This window comes from Rhincodon typus, chromosome 27 (genome assembly GCF_021869965.1).
Source record: "Rhincodon typus isolate 14 chromosome 27, sRhiTyp1.1, whole genome shotgun sequence".
NCBI classification, from domain to species: domain Eukaryota; kingdom Metazoa; phylum Chordata; class Chondrichthyes; order Orectolobiformes; family Rhincodontidae; genus Rhincodon; species Rhincodon typus.
Window position 1 is genome coordinate 11,074,599 of NC_063358.1, and position 19,458 is coordinate 11,094,056.

Here is a 19,458-nt window from a genome sequence, read left to right on the forward strand (position 1 = left end):
GGGGATTGGGTGCTGTGGGGTTGGGAAATCAGCACAGAGATTATGTGGGTGGGGAGTCAGGGTGGGTAGGAGCTGGTGAAAATAAAAGAGGACGTGAGACAGTGAATGTAGGATTCCAGTGGATGACCCATTCTGTTTTCTGTCGTATTCGTGGGAATCGGGCCGTGCAAAGAGAGTGAATTAGTTTGGAATCAGTGTGTTCCTCGGTGGAATCAGGTGGGGAAAAGTGACAGACCAATGAAGCAACAATGACTGAACATTGTTCATCGTAAATGAACGTCTGGCAGCTTTTCATCACCATCTATGGGGAGGGAGAGGGAGAGAGACAGTGTTAAATCTTCACATTTCAGAGCTGCCAAATGTTACATCCGAAACAGATGACACGCACGTGTAGAGAGAATCACAAACAGAAGTTACTGGAAAAGTGCAGCGTGTCCGGCAGCATGTGGGAAGAGAAATCAGACTTAATGTTTCGAGTCCGGTGACTTTTCCTCAGAACTGTGCAGAGACAAGTTGGGGGGTGTGGGAATGGAAAAAGGAACACAATCGTCAATTCGGGTAAAACGTATATGAGAAATGAATAGCGGAGCGCTTCCCAAAGCATGAATCAAGAGGAATAATGCAAATTTGGAATGTTTGGTCTCTATGACAAGTTTCTAAGCCTGCGCAACGGACTGAAATATGATGCAGTAGTCCCCCACGTTTGCACTGAATTTCACTGGAACAGTGTGGGATCCCGAGTTCTGAGAAGTCAGAACCAGGAGGAGGCTTAAGTTGTTACGAAGCCAGAAACTCTGGTGTGCGTTTGTTGACAGAATGGAGAGAGATCATTCAAATGGTGATGGAACACCATGCAAGGTAATCTGATCTATTTGATCTGATATCGATCACCACACAGTCTGATGCAAGGACGCTTTTACTAGGTAGTTGATGAGCAGATACACCGGAACGATATCTCTACATCTGTGGGCCCAATGCAACAAAAACGTTCTGAGTTTGGAAAGGACGTTCAACGCCATTTCTGAGGACTTATCGAGCTTGCTTCATATGTCTCCCGCCCTAATAACAGCTTTTGAGTCGTGGTGAGTGATTACCACCAAAAGCAACATTTGTTGCATCTAGCTAGAAGCCTGAACTGATATTATGGGGGACGGATGGCAAGGAGTTCAACAGTTTCTGCTGCAGAAATATTACAACTTAAAAAATTACAGCTAGTAAGAACTGCCAATGCTGGACTCAGAGATAACACGGTGTGGAGCTGGATGAACACAGCAGGCCAGGCAGCATCAGAGGAGCAGGAAGGCTGACGTTTCAGGTCTGGACCCTTCTTCAGAAATGGGGGAGGGGAAGGGGGCTCTGAAATAAATAGGGAGGCGGGCGCGGTGATAGCAGGTGGATAGTGGAGTGGATGGGTGGGAGAGAAGACGGACAGGTCAAGGAGGCAGGGATGAAGCTAGTAAAGGTGAGTGTGGGTAGGTGGTGGTGGTTCCTCCAGTGCCACAACGATGCCACCCAGAAACTGGAGGAACAGCACTTCATATTCCACCTTGGAACCCTACAACCCAATGGTCTCAATGTGGACTTTACTAGCTTCAAATTCTCCCTGTCCCTCCGACCTCATCCCAAGACCAGCACCCCCTCTCAGCCCTGCCTCATTGACCTGTCCATCTTCTCTCCCACCTATCCGCTCCTCCCACCTCACTGACCAACCCCCACCATTACCTACCTACACTCACCTTTGCTACCTTCATCCCTGCCTCCTTGACCTGTCTGTCTTCTCTCCCACCCATCCACTCCACTATCACTGCCCCCCTCTCTCTATTTATTTCAGACCCCCCTTCCCCTCCCCCATTTCTGGAGAAGGGTCCCGACTCGAAACATCAGCTTTCCTGCTCCTCTGATGCTGCCTGGCCTGCTGTGTTCATCCAGCTCCATACAGTGTTAAAAAATGTTTATATCGTTTTCAATTATCTAATCTTTCAATTTTCCTTCATTGTCTGAAGGCGCTGGCACATCAGTAGGAAGTTGTTCAGCTATTGTCTGCACACTGAAAAAAAGAAATACCTGCATTTATATACTGCCTTTCATGACATCTGGACATGCCAAAGTGCTTTATCGCCATTTAGGTACTTTTGGAGTGTGGTTGCAGTTGCCATTGTTTAAAATGCATTCATTCATGGGATGTGGGCATCATTGGTTGAGCCAGCATTTATTGCCCACTCCTAATTGCCCTGGAGAAGATGGTGGTAAGTCGTGTTCTTGAACTGCTATAGTCCATGCATTGTAGGTGCAGCCATAATGCTATTAAAGGAGGGTGTTCCAAGATTTTGAATCAGCAACTGTGAAGAAATGTCAATATATTTCCAAGTCAGGATGAGGTGTGGCTTGGAGAGGAATGTACAGGTGGTGGTGTTCCAATGCATCTGTTGCTTTTGGCCCTCCAGGTGTAGCAGTCACAGCTTGGGAAAGTGTTATTTAAGGAGCCTTAGTGAGGGCAGTGCATCTTCGAGATCACACACACATTGCTGCCACTGTGCATTGGTTGTGGAGGGAGCAAATGTCGAAGTTGGTGGATTAGATGCCAGTTAAGTGGGTTGCTTTGTCCCAGATACTAAGCTTCTTGACCTGCTGAGCTTTTCCAATTAATATTTCGAGTCCACTATGGAGCTGAAGCAGGGGTGCTGGAAGAGTGACGGTTTTCATACTTTTTATATGTAGGTTTTGATTACACTTTTTCAACCCCCTCAGTTCAAAGAGGACCCGAAATGTTAACTCTACTTCTCTTTCTACAGATCCTGCCAGACCTGCTGAGTTTCTTCAGCACTTTCTGTTTTTGATTTAGAATCTCTAGCATCCACAATACCTTGCTTTTATCTAAACAAACTCTCCCAGCTTGGAGCTTCATAAACTGAAGACACTTCTGTTAGGGTGGTTGATTTCCCTGCATTGACAACTTGACTCTCATGCCAGGAGGAACACGTGCTCCCTTCTGAAGTAAATTCCTGATTCTTTCGAACTAAAGTTAGAAGATAAAGTGATGACCTCTGATTTCTCGTAAATTCAGCACTTAACTGAATTCACATGCCTGTTTAGAAATGGTGTAGTTAGGTCACTGTTCCAAATTGCTTTCAGATCTTTTTAAACGAATTAACTAACTTTGCAGAGGTGACCCAAATCCATCTGCCTCTATTATAAAATCCAAATCCCAATAATGACTTTTATTTTGCATACCTTTTAATCGCCCAACAATCTAATGCTGTTTAAATCATTTGTTTTGCGTTGTTGATTGATGAAGAAATACCAGCCAGCCCAGAGGGGTTAAAAAAAACAGTAAGAAAACAAGCTAAAATCCAGTCATACTGAAATTCCTTTTGAAGTGTACAGGATGAGTGTACAAGGGGAGTAAACAGAAATAGAGTACTGAGGTGAATGATCAGCTATGATCACACTGAATGGGTTGAGCAGACTTGAAGGGCTTAATGGCTTACCCCTGCTGCAATGTTTCTGTGTTTTAAATGTTTGTAAGAGTCAGATCTGTCTGTGTCATTCGCAAATTTTATAGGGCTTTCCTTCTGGGTAGATACTGGGGATATCTCTCTGGTCAGATAGATAGACCAAAATATAATGCTGCTCTTGTGTCAAAGTAACTCATGAGTATCACAAAAACGTCAACCACTATGATAAAAACATAGGATGTAGTGAAAATTAACTCCCTGATAATCATACCGAGTTATCAGCAGAATAAAAATCAAAAGAATTGCAGATGCTCTAAATCAGGAGCAAGAACAGAAGTTGCTGGAAAAGCTCAACAGGTTTGGCAGCATCTGTGAAGAAAAATCAGAGTTAACGTTTCAGGTCTGGTGACCCTTCCTCAGAACTGATGATAGCTGGGAAAATGTTGGTTTATATACAGAAAATAGGGAGGGGCATGGGGTAGGGAGTAAACGATAGGATAGAGCCTGAAGAGAGAGACGAGCAGTTGGATAGATCATGGAGTTGTAATGAGCTGACTAGGAAGGTGAATACTTGTTAATGGGGCCTGTTAGTGACTAACAATGGGTAGTGTGTAATGGCAGGCAATGTGATAACAAGGCCTGGTGTGTGGGGTAGGGGGCTAGGTCATGGGAGAGTTTAGGCCCTAAAATTATTGAACTCAAATATTGAGTCCAGAGGGCTGCACGGTCCCCAAGTGGAAAATGAGGTGTTGTTCTTCCAGCTTGTGTTGAGCTTCACTGGAGCACTGCAGCAAGCCTGAGACAGAGATGTTGGCCAGGGAACAGGGTGGTGTGTTAAAATGGCAGACAATAGGTAGCTCAGGGTCTTTTTTGCGGGCAGAATGTAGCTGTTCTGTGAAGCAGTCACCCAGTCTATGCAGAAATCTATTGACATTGACTAAAAATCGAAAGAACTGTGGATGCTGTAAATCAGAGACAAAAATAGAAATTGCTGAAAAAGCTCAGCAGGTCTAGCAGCATATGTGCAGAGAAATTAGAGTTAATGTTTCGAGTTGACTGACCCTTCCTCAGAACTGGATTTCTGAGGGCTCAGTTCTCAATTCTGAGGAAGGGTCACTCAACCTGAGATGTTAACACTGATTTCTCTCCATAGATACTGACAGACCTGCTGAGCTTTTCCAGCAATTTCTGTTTTTATCTATTGATGTTGATCTGGACCAGAAATGCCAGCTGATTTCTAGTTTTTCCCTCGATTGTCCAAGCTGATTGATATGAATTGTCGAGAACTTTGCTGCTACAGCCCAGGTCATACATTAATGGTTGATTCCAAATTATCTCTGTCACATAATTTCCCAAATTGTTCTTTGTCTCACATACAAATCCTTATCACCTGAAATACATCCAATTCCATGTTATTTATATATCACTGCCAATTTCAAACGGGGGGCTGTCTTGTCTTAAAGTATAAAATCACACGTCATTCACACTGAATACCATGTATTTCCTATGTATACCATAGCTTATTCTGTTGTGACATTTACACCTTTGACAATCCTGTATTGCTTAGTCATCTCTCTCAAAGCAATGTTGAGTCATCAAAGGGAATTTCAACAAGATCCAGTTTTTTCTGGACTTGAACAAGAAGGTGTTGTTCTCATTTGAATTTCTTTCCCCAAGGAAAGAGACTCTGATAGATGTAAGAGCCGCCTTCCCATATTTCAAATGCCTGTCAGATACTATCAAACACCTAATTGGTAATTTTGGATTATTTTCAAATTAAGGCATTACTGTTGTACAGATGATCAATGGGATAATGAATGGTATCGCTTCAAACTTAATATTGATTTATCTCTCTTTTCTATTACTTCCTTTTCACAGATATGTGTTGTGTTGTATTGCACAAGCAATTTGCCAAACATAAAGGAGGAAGTAGTACCTCATATTATTAATGAGCTCAGTTAGTGCTGTGTTGTGCCAGAAGTTTCCCATTCTCATTAGAGCTCTCGAATACTTTGGGGGAAATATTCGAGGACTGCTGAAGACACGGAGATTAAAAGTTGCTGATTTGGCATTATTATTTATTGGACAGTTTATTGGTAAAGAGCGAGTTTTTTTTAAATCAGTTGCTGTACCTGAAGGAACGTCAGTAAAACGGGTAAGTTACTCTTACTTTGTCATTTATCTGTTGATTGAGTGAGCGTTTATTCTTGCCAGTAAAGAATGCAGTCATTTAGGGAAAACTCTGTTGCTGCCTAGTGTTAAAGATAATTTAAACAGTAATTCAGTTTTTTTGTTAATGGCAATGTTAGCCCATTTCAATTTTGGGAGGTTTTATTTTAAAGCCTTTTTCTGGCAGGTTTCAGAAAGAACCACCCCTGAGGAAGGGAGGGACACATTTTTCAGAGTTTAACTAGATTTTTGTGTGTTAAAGTTCAACAACAACAACAGAAAACTTACTCTCAGTTCCATTTACTCACAGTTCCACTGCCTCACCCCAATATATTTCTTTGAATTGTTGGAAATGTTACTAGGGAAATGTGGAGGTAATGCTCCAAAAATTAGGGATTTTCAGTTCGGTGACAGGCATGTTATGGATTTTCTGTGGGAAGCCGTGGCAGATGAGTTTCTCAATATAATAAGTACACCCATGCTAAAATTATCTTCGAGCTCCTGGGTAAATGAGGGAAAACAAATCAGTTAAATCTCAGTACTTCTCAAAACAGAATCAGATAAACTAGAAAAGGGAAAATAACGTGCATACAGCTATGGGGAAAACGCGAAGGAAATAGGATCTAGTTGAGTAGTTCTTTCAAAGAGGCACTAAGGACTGAATGCCCTCGTTCTATCCCAGAAGATTCTACAATTCCTTTAATACATTCGGGCGTTGAAAGTGGCCAGGAACAGGCTGAGCTGGAAAGTCCGCTTTAACAGATGTTAACGGACAGTTTGTGTAATTGTGCCTCAGTGCCAGTCAATCTCATTGGGTGAAGAAAGGAGAATCGGTGGGAGAGATTGGTGAGAAAATAAACTGATATGCTCAAAATAATTGCAATCTGCTTTATGTAACTTAGTTTGCCGTTTATAGCTTCTGAATCACTAGTTTTAAATTGCATTTCTATAGACTGATAAAACAATACTCGGAAGCCGATATTTAAATACTGCACAGCATTCTGAAGTGTGTGGCTAGGGTGGGGTGGTGAACAGCCAGAGGTTATTATCCATGTTGGGACCACTGACGTAGAAAGAAAGAGAAATGAAGTTGTGCAAACAGACTTTAAGGAGGTAAGTAGGACATTGAAAAAGTAGGATTTCAAGGTGGGATAGGCAGTTGCAAGTAAAATATCAGCTATAACCGTGTCTTGGCTGAAAGATGGACAAGATTGACAGCTCATCAGTCCTGGTTATACGGTATTCAATAAGATAGAGACGGGGAGAGAAGATGAGGGAGTGGCTGTAATTTTGATCAAAGAATCAACTTTAGCAGTGGGGAGGGATGATTTGGAGTCATAGAGATGTACAGCATGAAACAGACCCTTCGGTCCAACTCATCCATGCCGAAGGGATATCCCAAATTAATCTAGTCCCATTTGCCAACATTTGGCCCATATCTCTCTAAACCCTTCCTATTCATGAACCCATCCAGATGCCTTTTAAATCTTGTAATTGTACCACCACTTCTGCTGGCAGCTCATTCCATACACACATCACCCTCTGTGTGAAAAAGTTGTCCCTTAGGTCTCTTTTAAATCTTTCTCCTCTCACCTTAAACTAATGCCCTCTAGTTTTGGACTCCCCTACCCGAGGAAAAAAAGATCTTGGCTATTCACTCTATCCATGCTCCTCATGATTTCATAAACCACTATAAGGTCACCCCTCAGCCTGCAACCCTCCAGGGAAAATAGCCTCAGATTATTCAGCCTTTTCCAAAAGGTCCAACCCTCCAATCCCAGCAACATCCTTGTAAATCTTTTCTAAACTCTCTCAAGTTTCACAACATCTTTCCTATAGCGGGGAGACCAGAATTGAACGGAGTATTCCAAAAGTATTCTAAATATGTTGGAAGGATCATCAAATGAAACCTTATGGATAGAAGAAATACAAGAGGGGTAAACAGGCTGTTGGTGTGAAAGAGAGGCCCCCAAACAGCTAGGGAAAATTCAGAATCAAATATGCGATCAAATTTTTGAGAAGTGTGAGAATAAAAAGGCAGTAATAGTAGGGGATTTTATTTCCCCAAACATTAACTGGGATAGTTTTGGGGCTGAATCTAATTTTTTTTGGTTGATGTACCAGGAGGGTTTTTAGAGGCTGATTTTTGTCAGACTTCGTGGATGTGGCATGTGTATGTATCTGGTGCCCATGGAGTGTGCCCTGAGAGGTTGTTGAGCAGTGTCCAACTTGAATGACCTTCAGAGTCAACAATCACATGACACCAGGTTACTGTCCAACAGGTTTATTTGAAGGCACAAGCTTTTGGAACCTCGCTCCCTCTTTGGGTGTCTGTCTGAAAGCTTGTGTCTTCAAATAAACCTATTGGACTAAAACCTGGTATCGTGTGATTTTTGACCTTGTCCACCCCAGTCTAACAGCGGCACCTCCACATCATGACCTCCATGGGCACCAGATACACACACATGTTTTTATGTTTTTATGTCAATGCGTACATAGGGATGAATCAAATTCAATGCACGTTGACATTTTTCAGATATTTGATCGACCTTGATGGGATTTTCCACTTGTTAGTTATAACTCCCTGGCGTTCCAACTTACACTCTGGTGGTTTCATTGTGAATGATTTCAGTATTCCTCCGCAATAAAATAATGTATGCACAAAGGAAAACATTGTTTTAAATTTTACATACTACTTCTCTGCACCAGCAATGAGTTTTTAACATTGTAAAACATCTCAACATGTTTCTCAGGAGCATTAACTTGACACTGAATCACTTAAGGAGATAACAGGAAAGGTGACCCAAAGCTTGGTCAAAGAGGTACATTTCAAGAGACAACTTAAAGGAAGAGAGAAAGGTGGAAAGGTTAAAGAGCAAAGGGCCCAGACAGCTGAATGCACAGCCACCAATGGGTGAGGCAAAGGAAATTAAAGAAGCACAAGAACAAAATTGCATGAGTGTCGAGTTTTTGGAATGGAATATGGTATAGAGACAAAGCAGAGATGAGGATGTGTAAGGACAGGAAAACTGGAGTGAAATTTTTAAAATTGAGGCATTGTTTAATTGTAGGTCAATGAACACATCAGTAATGAGAGTGAAGTACAGTGCAAGTTATGACATTTGCAGCAGACTTTTGAATGAGTGTAAAGCTATATACTGGGGTGCCACAGTGCCTCAGTGGTTAGCACTGCCGCCTCACAGTGCTAGGGACCTGGGCTTGATTCCAGCCTTGGATGATTGTCTGTGTGAAGTTTGCGCATTCTCACTATGTTTGCGTGGGTTTTCTCCAGGTGCTCTGGTTTCCTCCCACAATCCAAAGATGTGCAGGTTAGGTGGACTGGCCTTGGAAAATGCAGAGTTTCATTGATAAGGTAGGGGGGAATGGTCTGGTTGGGATGCCCTTCAAAGGGTTGGCGTAGACTTGATGGGCTGAGTGGTCTGTTTCCACACTGTAGGGATTATATGTAGGTGGACACTGGGAGGCTGACAAGGAAAACATGGAATGTTCAAATCTGGAGTGTGCAGAAGTTTGGCTGAGAGTTTTGATAATTGATGGGTAGAGGCAGGACAGGACATATGGTTCAGTTGTTCTGTTTAATGATGTGAGTCTGTTTATTCTTGATAGTCACTGAACTGAATTGGTTAATCCTTAGTGTGGATTCAGAGGAAAGTAAACAAACTGGAGAAAGAGCTGGAAGATGGACCTGAAACACAGAATAGACATTTTAAGGATCTGCAAATAAAGTGACTTCACATATATAACGATGTTACTTCACATATATAACAAAGCCGACCAGGGGTGGGAAGCAAATGCTGGCCAGCCAGTGATGCCCACATTCCCTGATTAAAAAGTAATATTTTATCTCAAGAGATTTACCACGATGTTGCCAGGTATGGAAGGTTTGAGTTATAAGGAAAGGCTGGATAGACTGGGATTTTTTTCACTGGAGTACAGGAGGTTGAGAGGCGAACTTGTAGAAGTTTATAAAATAATGAGGGGAATAGATAGTTAATGGTCATTGTCTTTTTCCTAGGATATGGGATTTTAAGACTAGGGGACACATTTTAAAGGTGAGAAGAGAGATTTAAATAAGACATGACGGGCACATTTTTTACACAGAGGGTGGTTTGCGTTTGGATAAACTTCCTGAGGAAGTGGTAGATGTTCATTGTTTAAAAGACATTTGGATAAGGACCTGAATAGGAAATGTTTGGAGGGCGATGGGCCAGGAGTAGGCAGGTGAGACTAGTTTAGTTTGGGATTATGTTTTGTATAGACTGGTTGGTTTGAATGGTCTGTTTCCGTGCTGTATGACTCCATCTGAGATAAAATTAACAAAGTAAAGATGAATGAATTTATGAAGGTCGAAGCAAGCAGTTGGTGTGAGAGAAGATATGAGCTTCAAAGATCAACTTATGATCAATAGGAGGTCGAAGTGACAAATCATTTGTTTCAGACTTAAGACAGTGTCCAGGGAGGGAGGTGAGTTTCAGTTGCATTTTGGCTGAACTTTCAGGAGCATTAAGGAAACTATAGTTCTCAATTTTTAGTTTGTGAAATGTAAATTGTTTCCAAATGCAAACTATATTAGTTAAAAGTGGGGCACAGAATATTCACAGGACAGAAGGAGGCCATTCAACCCATCATTGTAATGTTGGCTCTCCAAAGAAGCAATTCACCCAGTAACACTCCCCATGATCTCCTGGAGCCCTATGTGTGCAGCATGTTTCTCTTTCTCTGATAATAATCAAGTCCCTTAATAATGAATGAATTTACTTACCTGCATGTTCCATCTTGCCTATTCAGTTCTTGAAATTTGTATTTTAAAAAGGTTTTTATGATGCTACAGCAGCTTAAGCTTCACATTTTTAGATTATAGATTTTCAGGTCAAATAATTGAATAGGATCCATGAGAAAATAGATAATGTTCAAGTCAAAAAACCGAATTTTTGTTGTTAGGAAAGGTTGGATTTATTGTGGCTTCATCAGTGAAGCAGCTCTTGTTTGACCACTTTGTTAAACAGTTAAACTCTTAGTGTTGTTTCAGAAGATCAAGAATTGCATTGAATAGATATCTATAATTAACTGTTTCCTCAGCACTTCCTTCCTGAGTGAGTTGAGTTCAGTGGACTATATGCAATATGTGACTGATTGGGCATTCTGCAACACTGATTACCATCAGAATAGGAAATAGCTTATCTTACTGCTTCTTATTCCAACTTGAGAACAGATATGTCCCTGACCCTCTCTGCCTCAGCATCTCTGCACAGATGAAGATTTTATGAAGGATTCATTTATCGCCTAGTCAGGCCCGTCTGTGACTAACGTATTCTCCTACACTGGGTCCAAATGAAGGCTCAGTGGCTAGCACTGCTGCCTCACAGCACCAGGGATATGGGTTCAGTTCCAGCCTTGGGTGACTGTCTGTGTGGGTTTCATCTGGGTACTCCGGTTTCCTCCCACAGTACGAAGAGGTGCAGGTTTGGTGGACTGGCCATGCTGAATTGTCTGTAGTGATGAGTAGTCAAGGTGGATTAGCCATGGGAAATATGGGGTGGGGGACTTGGGTTTGGGTGGGATGCTGTCCAGAGGGTTGGTAAAGACTTGAAGGACCGAATGGCCTCTTTCCGCACTGTAGGGATTCTGACTGTCTTGCAGTTGGATATATCCTTCTCCTCCTTTTGTCTTTCGTAATGGTTCTTTGCTCAATCTCAATGGTGCCTGCAGCACTCCCGATGTAGCATCTCCAGGCATCATGGCTTACGGCCTGCAATTCTCACTGGCAGTGGTTGATGTGGCACACAGTGCCTCATCATCAGGGACTCCTTCACATGTTTGTGTCAGGCTGTCTGTTCTTTTAACAATGGCCAGCTCTCCATTTAGCAGGTGACTGTCACCTATTGGGGGCCATGACCTACTGAGTGCACTTGGCTTTGTCCTTGGTGCTGTTGATGTTGGCAGCTTTCAGCATCTCAAGGTTTGTGATGTGGTCTTTCCGATAGATCCTGAGGAAGCTACGGAGGCTGATACACCAGGGGCTGTAGAGAAGGCAAGGGAAGGACAAATGTATGTTGATCATGACATTTTTCACAAACCTGCAGTGTCCCAAAGGGCTTTACAGAAAATGAATGCATTTGACGTATAGTCACTGTTGTTAAACAGCAAACATAAAAACTTAAGAAAGAAGTGCAAGAGGGTGCAGGGGTTTGTCCCTTCCCAAGGCCTGCTGCATTGTTCAATAAGCACAGAGCTTAAATAATCCTGGTCTAAGCTTTACCTTCCTGCTTGTCCCCCATACCCCTTCAATCTCTTGTTGATAAAAAAAGTCCCTTCCCTTTCCCTAAACCCTTCCAAGAATTTTTTTACCTGCTTCCTGTAGTGATTGTAATGAGGTCAGCCAGCTGGACCTCATAGAATGTGAACAAAAGCAGAAGTTGCTGGAAAAACTCAGCAGGTCTGGCAGCATCTGTGAGGAGAAAAATCCGAGTTAACGTTTTGGATCCGGTGACCCTTCCTCAGGACGTCACCAGACCTGAAATGTTAATTCTGATTTTCCCTTCACAGATGCTGCCAGACCTGCTGAGCTTCTCCAGCAACTTCTGTTTTCGTTCCTGATTTGCAGCATCCGCAGTTCTTTCGGTTCTCATAGAATGTGAGTTCCCTGACTGGGGCTGTTAATCTGGTTCAATCAGGGAGCCCTGGCTGACAGATAAAAAGGTCAGTGTCAGAGACACTGCCACTCTGAGAACTGACTCTGAAAAGGCAGTACTAAAGACAAGGATTGTCATGTGTAAATAAACTTGGTGATACCAGTCTCTGTGGAATTATTTCACTTTCTTTTTAAGAGTAATTGGGGTTTCAGTTCCCTCCATGGTTTCTGCTGGGGTAGTTCTTAACCTTTTTGGTGATTTTTAGTGATAATCTTAAACCTGCGTGACTCTGTTTACTGAATCATTCATTGGGCAATAGTTTCTTCTAATTACTTTTTATTTTCCCCTAATTACTTTATCAAAACCTCTGATAACTGAGCAGCCTATCAGATTTCTACTTAGCAAGCTCTTTTCTACAGGAAAACAGTCTCACTTTCTTGAAATATGAACTAGATGAATGTCTTCATCCTTGGTTTAGTTTTAGTAAAATTCCTGCACTTTCTCTAGTGCATTGTAACATGGAGTACTCAAAACTGGACACGTTCTAACTACAACCTAATCATTCTTTGCTTCTGTACTCTACACTCCTCCCCATAAAGCCTACAGTGGCCTGCAAAGCACAGTATTGCAAAAGAAGGAGATCTGAAATAAAAGTAGAAAATGTTGGGGAAACTCAGCAGCTCTGGTAACATCTGTGGAGACAGAGAGAGAGCGTTAGAGTTAAAGTTTGTTGCAGCTAGAATACAGCATACCTTTAAGAGACAAGCTAAAGATATCATTTCTATAAATGAGCTTGTGACCCAAGAACCTAAAGGTCTCAGACTCCATCTTAACTGGAGCCGTTTGAAACATATAAGTATTGCCCCATTATGTACAAATTCCCTGCTGGAGGCAGAGCCCTTTGGAGATTTGTCATTTGGAGTGCAGTACTCCATACATGTTGTCAGACTTGCTGAGCTTCTCTGGGAGGCTCTGTTTTTATATTTACAATTTCATAATCCTTTCATCAACTGTTCTTCTCACTTTTAAGAATTTGTATATTTGGATCCCTAAATCCCTCTGTTCTTTCCTCAAAAATATTCTTCAGAATATTGCCAATTATTCTGCCCAAGATGTACCTAAAATTTTCCTAGTTTTATTTTAGCTGGTACTTATTTGGCCAATGTGGTATTTTGCATAGGTCGTCTTCAGGTTGGTTACAGTCTACTTCTCAGTTACGATTGATGATGATTCTACATCTGTGCCATAGAGTCATGCAGCACGGAAACAGATCGTTTAGTCCAACCAGTCCATGCCTCTTTCAAGCTATGATATTGTGGCCCCTCACATGACAGCTGCTAAAGATGGCTCCACATACCACAGAGCTGCATTACTTCCCAGACAGCACCGAAGATACAGAGTATGAGCTACTGACTAGGCTTGGCTTCTTGCAATGAATACAGTTTGCACTTACAATGCACATTTAGCACTTACAATGCACATTTAGCATCAAAAAATATCCCTACCCCAATTCACTGAGGTATAGGGAAGACGTAAACCCCAGGTCCATGAAGGAATTAAAAGGTGGAATGACCCAAAGGTTTATCAAAGGTGTGCTGAAGAGGATTTCACAAGTGGAGAGCAAGAGGAATTCAAGAAAAGAATTCCAGATCATGGTGCAACAGGAGATTAAATCAGGGCTGATGATGTTGGGGTGAAGATGAAGTGGGGTGGGAAGGCAAGAGTGTGAAGAAAGGAAAATTTAGGGTTAGAAGTTGAAGGGCAGGAGAAAGTTTCAGAGCTTGGGGGAGGACAGACTGTGTCTTTTCTTTTGCTTTTGTATTTCTGTTTATAATGCTAGCTTAAATACTCAATTACTGTGCAGCACCACAGACTGGGAACTAGGATAATGAGTGCAAGGTATTTATTGATTATTAAGAGAAACAAACAAATCCGCTTATTGTTTACCTTCTTTAGGGAAACTCCGCATTGAACCACCTTTTGCTGCGTTATTGAGCAGATCTCAGAAAGTCACCATATGTTTAAGGCAGCCAAATGGCTTTGGAACATGTGCTTTCTGGTACCTTACTCTTGTTCATTCAGTCAGCATTTGGGCAGTAGACAGGCAGTGTGCCAGCAAGTCATCCAGTTAACTGCATTTTCTGAAGAAGGGTCCAGACCCGAAACGTCAGCCTTCCTGCTCCTCTGATGCTGCCTAGCCTGCTGTGTTCCTCCAGCTCCACACCTTGTTATCTCAGACTCCAGCATCGGCAGTTCCTACTATCTCCCAATATAATGTTACACTTGCCTAAGCAAGCATAACACCCGGACCATACCTAAGTCTGAGATGTCCTATTAATGTACAAAGTTAGAACATAGAACATAGAACATAGAACATTACAGCACAGTACAGGCCCTTCGGCCCTCGATGTTGCGCCGACCTGTGAAACCAATCTGAAGCCCATCTAACCTAAACTATTCCATTATCATCCATATGTTTATCCAATGACTATTTAAATGCCCTTAAAGTGGGCGAGTCTACTATTTTTGCAGGCAGGGCATTCCACGCCCTTACTACTCTTAGTTGTTAATAAGCTTCCAATTTGAAATCAACTCTCCTTACATGTGATAGTAAGGGCTGTTTCGGCACTTGGTAGTGTTGCTACTTCTGACCTGGAAGATCGAGGTTCAAGTCCCACCTGCTCCACATACGCTAATGTATAGAAAACCACTAAGCACAATCACCTATCATAGCATGATATTTTTACAAATGTGTGTATAAAATTTGCTTTAAAACATTTATTTTACTTTTTTTCACTCACCTCTAACCTCCTAACACACCCGAATAATTTCATTGGAAATGCTATCAAAAGGTCACAAAATGTGAGGTAGGGGTTCAATTTTTAAAATTACTATAATATTCTTTCTGGTGCAATTATTTAGGAACATAAGAACATGAGTAGATGTAGACCATTTGGTGGAACCTACTCTACCAATCAACTAGATCACGGCTGATCTTCTACTTCAATGCCATTTACCCATTCCATTCCCCTATCTCTTGATATTTTTAGGATCTAGAAATCTATCAGTCTCTGTCCTGTATATAAGTTAATCCTTTATTCCTTCCAGCATGAGTGCACAGTAGCAACAGTGTGAGCCATCTGAAAGATGCACTGAAGCAACTCACCCAGGCTCCTTTGAGATTACATTTCCAAAACTGTGACTTCTCCCATCTCAAAGGAAAAGGACAACAGATGCACAGAACACCACCATCTGAAAGTTTCCCTCCAAGTCATCTGCCATCTTGCCATTACTTCACTTTTGCGAGGTTAAACTCCCCTACTAACAGTACTCTGGGTGTCCCTGTAGCATGTGCACTGCAGTGCTTCAAGGAGACTGCTCACCACCGTGTTCTCCAGGGCAATTAGGGACGGGAATAAATGCTTCCCAACCTAACAATGCCCATATCGAATAGAAAAATAAAATTATATTTAGCTTTTATTATTCAATTATTCATTAAAAAATGTCTTTGATGACTGATCTTTGCATTCTGTAATTGAAAATGATCAACCGCTGAATTTTTGTCTTTCAGTTTTCAGAATCATTCGTATCATAAATGCTTGATGTTTTCTGTAAGATTTGGACTCCATAAAGATCAATAATGAATTCATTTGACGGTAACATCTCACATTCAACTGTCACTGGCTCTGCTTACAACACCAACAGCAGCTGCCAGATTGATGCAGAATTCAGATACACACTGCTTCCTATTGTCTACAGTCTTGTCTTCATCCTAGGACTCATTGGAAACTGCTATGTGCTGTGGGTTTTTAAACGGATGACTCCTGCAAAGAGCATGACTGAGATTAAAATCTTCATGGTGAATCTGAGTGTTGCTGACCTACTGTTTATCTTGGCGCTCCCTTTTTGGGTAGTGTACTACAGCACTAAAGGAAACTGGATCTTTGGAGACATCCCCTGCAGGGTGGCTGGCTGTCTATTTTTTATCAATAACTACTGTTCCATTGTGTTCCTCTCAGTGATCAGTTATAACAGATACTGTGCTGTGGCATATCCTGTTGAGACAGTTCAGTACAATGGCAGAAAGAGAGGCTTTATTATTTCAACAATTATCTGGACTGTAGTTGTTGGCAGCGCAATTCCCTTCCTTTGCCAACGTGGAACCAACGAAGTTGGTGGCGTCACTCATTGCTTCGAAGGATATGATATGAATTCAGCCTTACCTGTGGTCATCATCCAATTTATCTTGATTGGAGCTTTCTTCATTGCCTTTCTTGTAACAATCATCTGCAACTTCCTCATCCTAAACCTGCTATCGACAAAAGCAGCCCAGCCGAGCAGGAGTGAAAAGGTGAAGAAGCAAGCTTTCCGCATGGTGTGTGCTGTCATCACTGTATTCTGCATCTGCTTTGTCCCCCATCATCTGGTCCAAGGCCCCTGGACCCTCACTGTCCTTGAAATGTGGCGGCGAGAGGACTGTGTGTTCAGACGGGCAGTGAATGATGCCCATCAGATCACGCTGTCTTTGATGGGTCTGAACTGTACACTGGATCCTATCATTTACTGCTTTCTGACCAAGAAATTTAGGAAATTTTTGACACAACGTCTCAGTAGATGGAAAAGTACCAGGAGGAGCATTAGGACTACTTTCTCAGAAACCAATACGGACGGAGATATGGCTTTACATACCATATACAGCGCATAAAATGGTGTCACAGAAACAGAAATTGCTGGAGAGAACTCAGCAGGTGTGTGGAGAGAAATTAGAGTTAATGTTTCAGGTCTAGTGACCCTTCTCCCGAACATAAAATGTAGTTGCTGATAGGACCAAGATAATGTTGACCATACTTGACTTGTTGCATTTGTCTATTTTTAGTTTTGATATCACTGTCGATAAATATGTGCATCACACTGTATAATATCATGACATAATGTCACCACCATGGATAAAATATTCAATATTGTTTTTGTGATTCTGCAATGTGCATTTACACAGCACCTTTGCAGCATGTTTTACAGAGAGGTAGCAAATGGACAAATGCCAAACTATTTGGATGGACAAGTTAAGAGTTGTTTCTAAAACCTTGTTCAATGAGATGGGTTTTGAGAACCTTTTCAAAGATATAAAGGGATATAGAGAGTTTGAAGAGTTCAGGGAGGGAGAAACCGTAGCATCAATGTGACTGAACTCTCTTATTGCTGAGATTAAGGGAAGGACAGGTTTGAAAAAGGCAACAGTCAAAGGAGTGAAAGATATACGGGGAAATACAAGAATAAAGCAGAAAGGGATAGTGAATGAAAGGATGGTGGAGTTTGAAGATGACGATATGTTATTGAATGCAATGCACTGGCGAACAGGACGTCAATGTCTGCAAATGTGACTTAATATGGGTCAACGTCCAAGTAGTTTAGTTTTGAACAATAGGGATTTTCTGAAGGGCTAGAGGCCAGTAAGGAGATCATGGAGAAATGAAGTCTGGAGATAACAAAAGTGTGAAGAAGAGTTAGTCAGGTGGTGGGTTGGGGTTTGGAGCAGGTTGGGGAAGGGATGGTCAATGTTGCAGCAATGGAAATGTCTCCTCCTGATTGTCAGGTAAGGTGCTGACTGGGTTCAGTTGCGATTACATCGATCTGTGAAGGATGACTATTTGAGCCTGACTCATGTGAAAGGCGGCCAATTGAGAAGATGTGTCCAGAATTCATTGCGTCATACATTTGCCAGGAAATTTTCAGAAAGAAGATGTGGGAGAACCAGAGGGAGGGAAGTGAAAGGGTTGTTCACTCTTGGAATGAATTGTTGTTTCACACAGTAAGAAAGCATTGGTCGAAACATTCTGAAAAGTAAATTGGCAAATTGATGGCTAAAAATATTATGTTTGTGTGTGTTTTTTTTAAAATTTATGCCACTTTGGGTATATTTGATTCCAGTGTTTCACACTGCTCCCTATATGTGCTGTCTGGCCTCAAAAAAGTATTTCATTATAACTATTATGGTGTATCCAAAATTATTAACCTCCTTTTAGACTGTATCCTTTGGGTAGAATCTTGCTTTTCTTTGAGACCGTATGGAGGGGGGCCTAAAAATGAGTGATATTTCCGTTCAGGGATTGGTCAGCCTTTCACATACGATTACATGCTTCTGAGCTCATTGCATATGCAAGCACGGGTAAAACACCGACTTTTGTGAGCAAGCTGGAGATTCTGCACTCCGTCCCTGAAATAACTCCACAGAGGCCGGTATCCTGTCACCAAGTCACTCTTTATTTATATGTGAACAGTCCTCCACTGTAGTACTGTCTCTTACAGAGTCAAGGAACCACATTATCAGTATCCCTGACACTCAATCTTTTTATGTCAGCCAGGGCTCCCTGATTAGGGCTCTTAATCTGGTCCAATCTGGGAACTTTTATTCTATGAGGTACAGTTGGCTGACCTCATTATAATCACTATACTCCCCAGTAAGGACCTTCCAGTCTCCAACTTCTGGACGCCATCTTTAAAAAGGCACCCAGAGAACACTTTACTCCCTGCAATTCTGGAGCATCGTTCACCCTCTGTTCGTCATCCCCATCCAGGCCTGGAGATGCCAGAGATGTGGAAAAAAGCAATACATGCTTCCGCGATATGTTCTGAAGGCTGTCCAGGAAAGCTCTTTTCCCTACGGATGGCAGGAGGCACCCCTCCTGACTAATGAAGGCTGTGCTGGTCAGTGTCCATGGGCATCTCAAGACAACTATCTACTCAGCGCTTTGTGTCCCTATGATGTTAGCTAGCATTGGAATGTTGTCACTGCAGAGGACTCTCTCATATAAGGTTCTGTGCCAGGCACCTCCATCAAACGCCACATATGCAGTCAATGCCTATCACTTCAATGCAGCTACCAATGTAACACTGCTGGCACCACACACATCTACCAGGGTTCACTCATAAAACAGAAAATGTGATACATCTCATACTCCATCAGCTCACTGACCTTTTCATCTCAATGAGGAGAAAGTGCATATCTGAGAGCTTGCCACCAAAGATTAGCATGGGACAAGGTCACAACCACAAGAACACCTCACAGGTCACCCCAGGCACCCACATATGATAGGCTGTTTCTTTGTTTTTCATCAACTGTAGTTCTTTGATGACACAGGAATTCAGTCCCAGTGTGAATGTGCCCGGTTTGGTGGGGGGCT

General features: G+C 42.1%; 1 protein-coding gene across 6 annotated transcripts in view; it reads left to right on the forward strand.

Moving 5' to 3' along the window:
* Positions 1 to 835: 835 nt before the first annotated feature.
* Positions 836 to 19,458, forward strand: part of ptafr (platelet-activating factor receptor) — a 90,940-nt gene continuing 72,317 nt past the window's right edge. Inside the window, exons 1-2 of one of the 6 annotated variants that reach the window (XM_048613296.1) lie at positions 836 to 858; positions 15,849 to 18,139. In XM_048613296.1, the coding sequence (XP_048469253.1) occupies positions 15,918 to 16,982 (1,065 nt within the window). In that variant the 5' untranslated portion in view covers positions 836 to 858; positions 15,849 to 15,917 and the 3' untranslated portion in view covers positions 16,983 to 18,139. Of the gene's footprint in view, positions 859 to 5,289; positions 5,611 to 6,390; positions 6,471 to 6,667; positions 6,738 to 8,955; positions 8,998 to 15,848; positions 18,147 to 19,458 lie in introns of those variants that run through there. The other 5 variants (XM_048613297.1, XM_020518462.2, XM_048613294.1 and 2 more) reach the window with 5 other exon arrangements.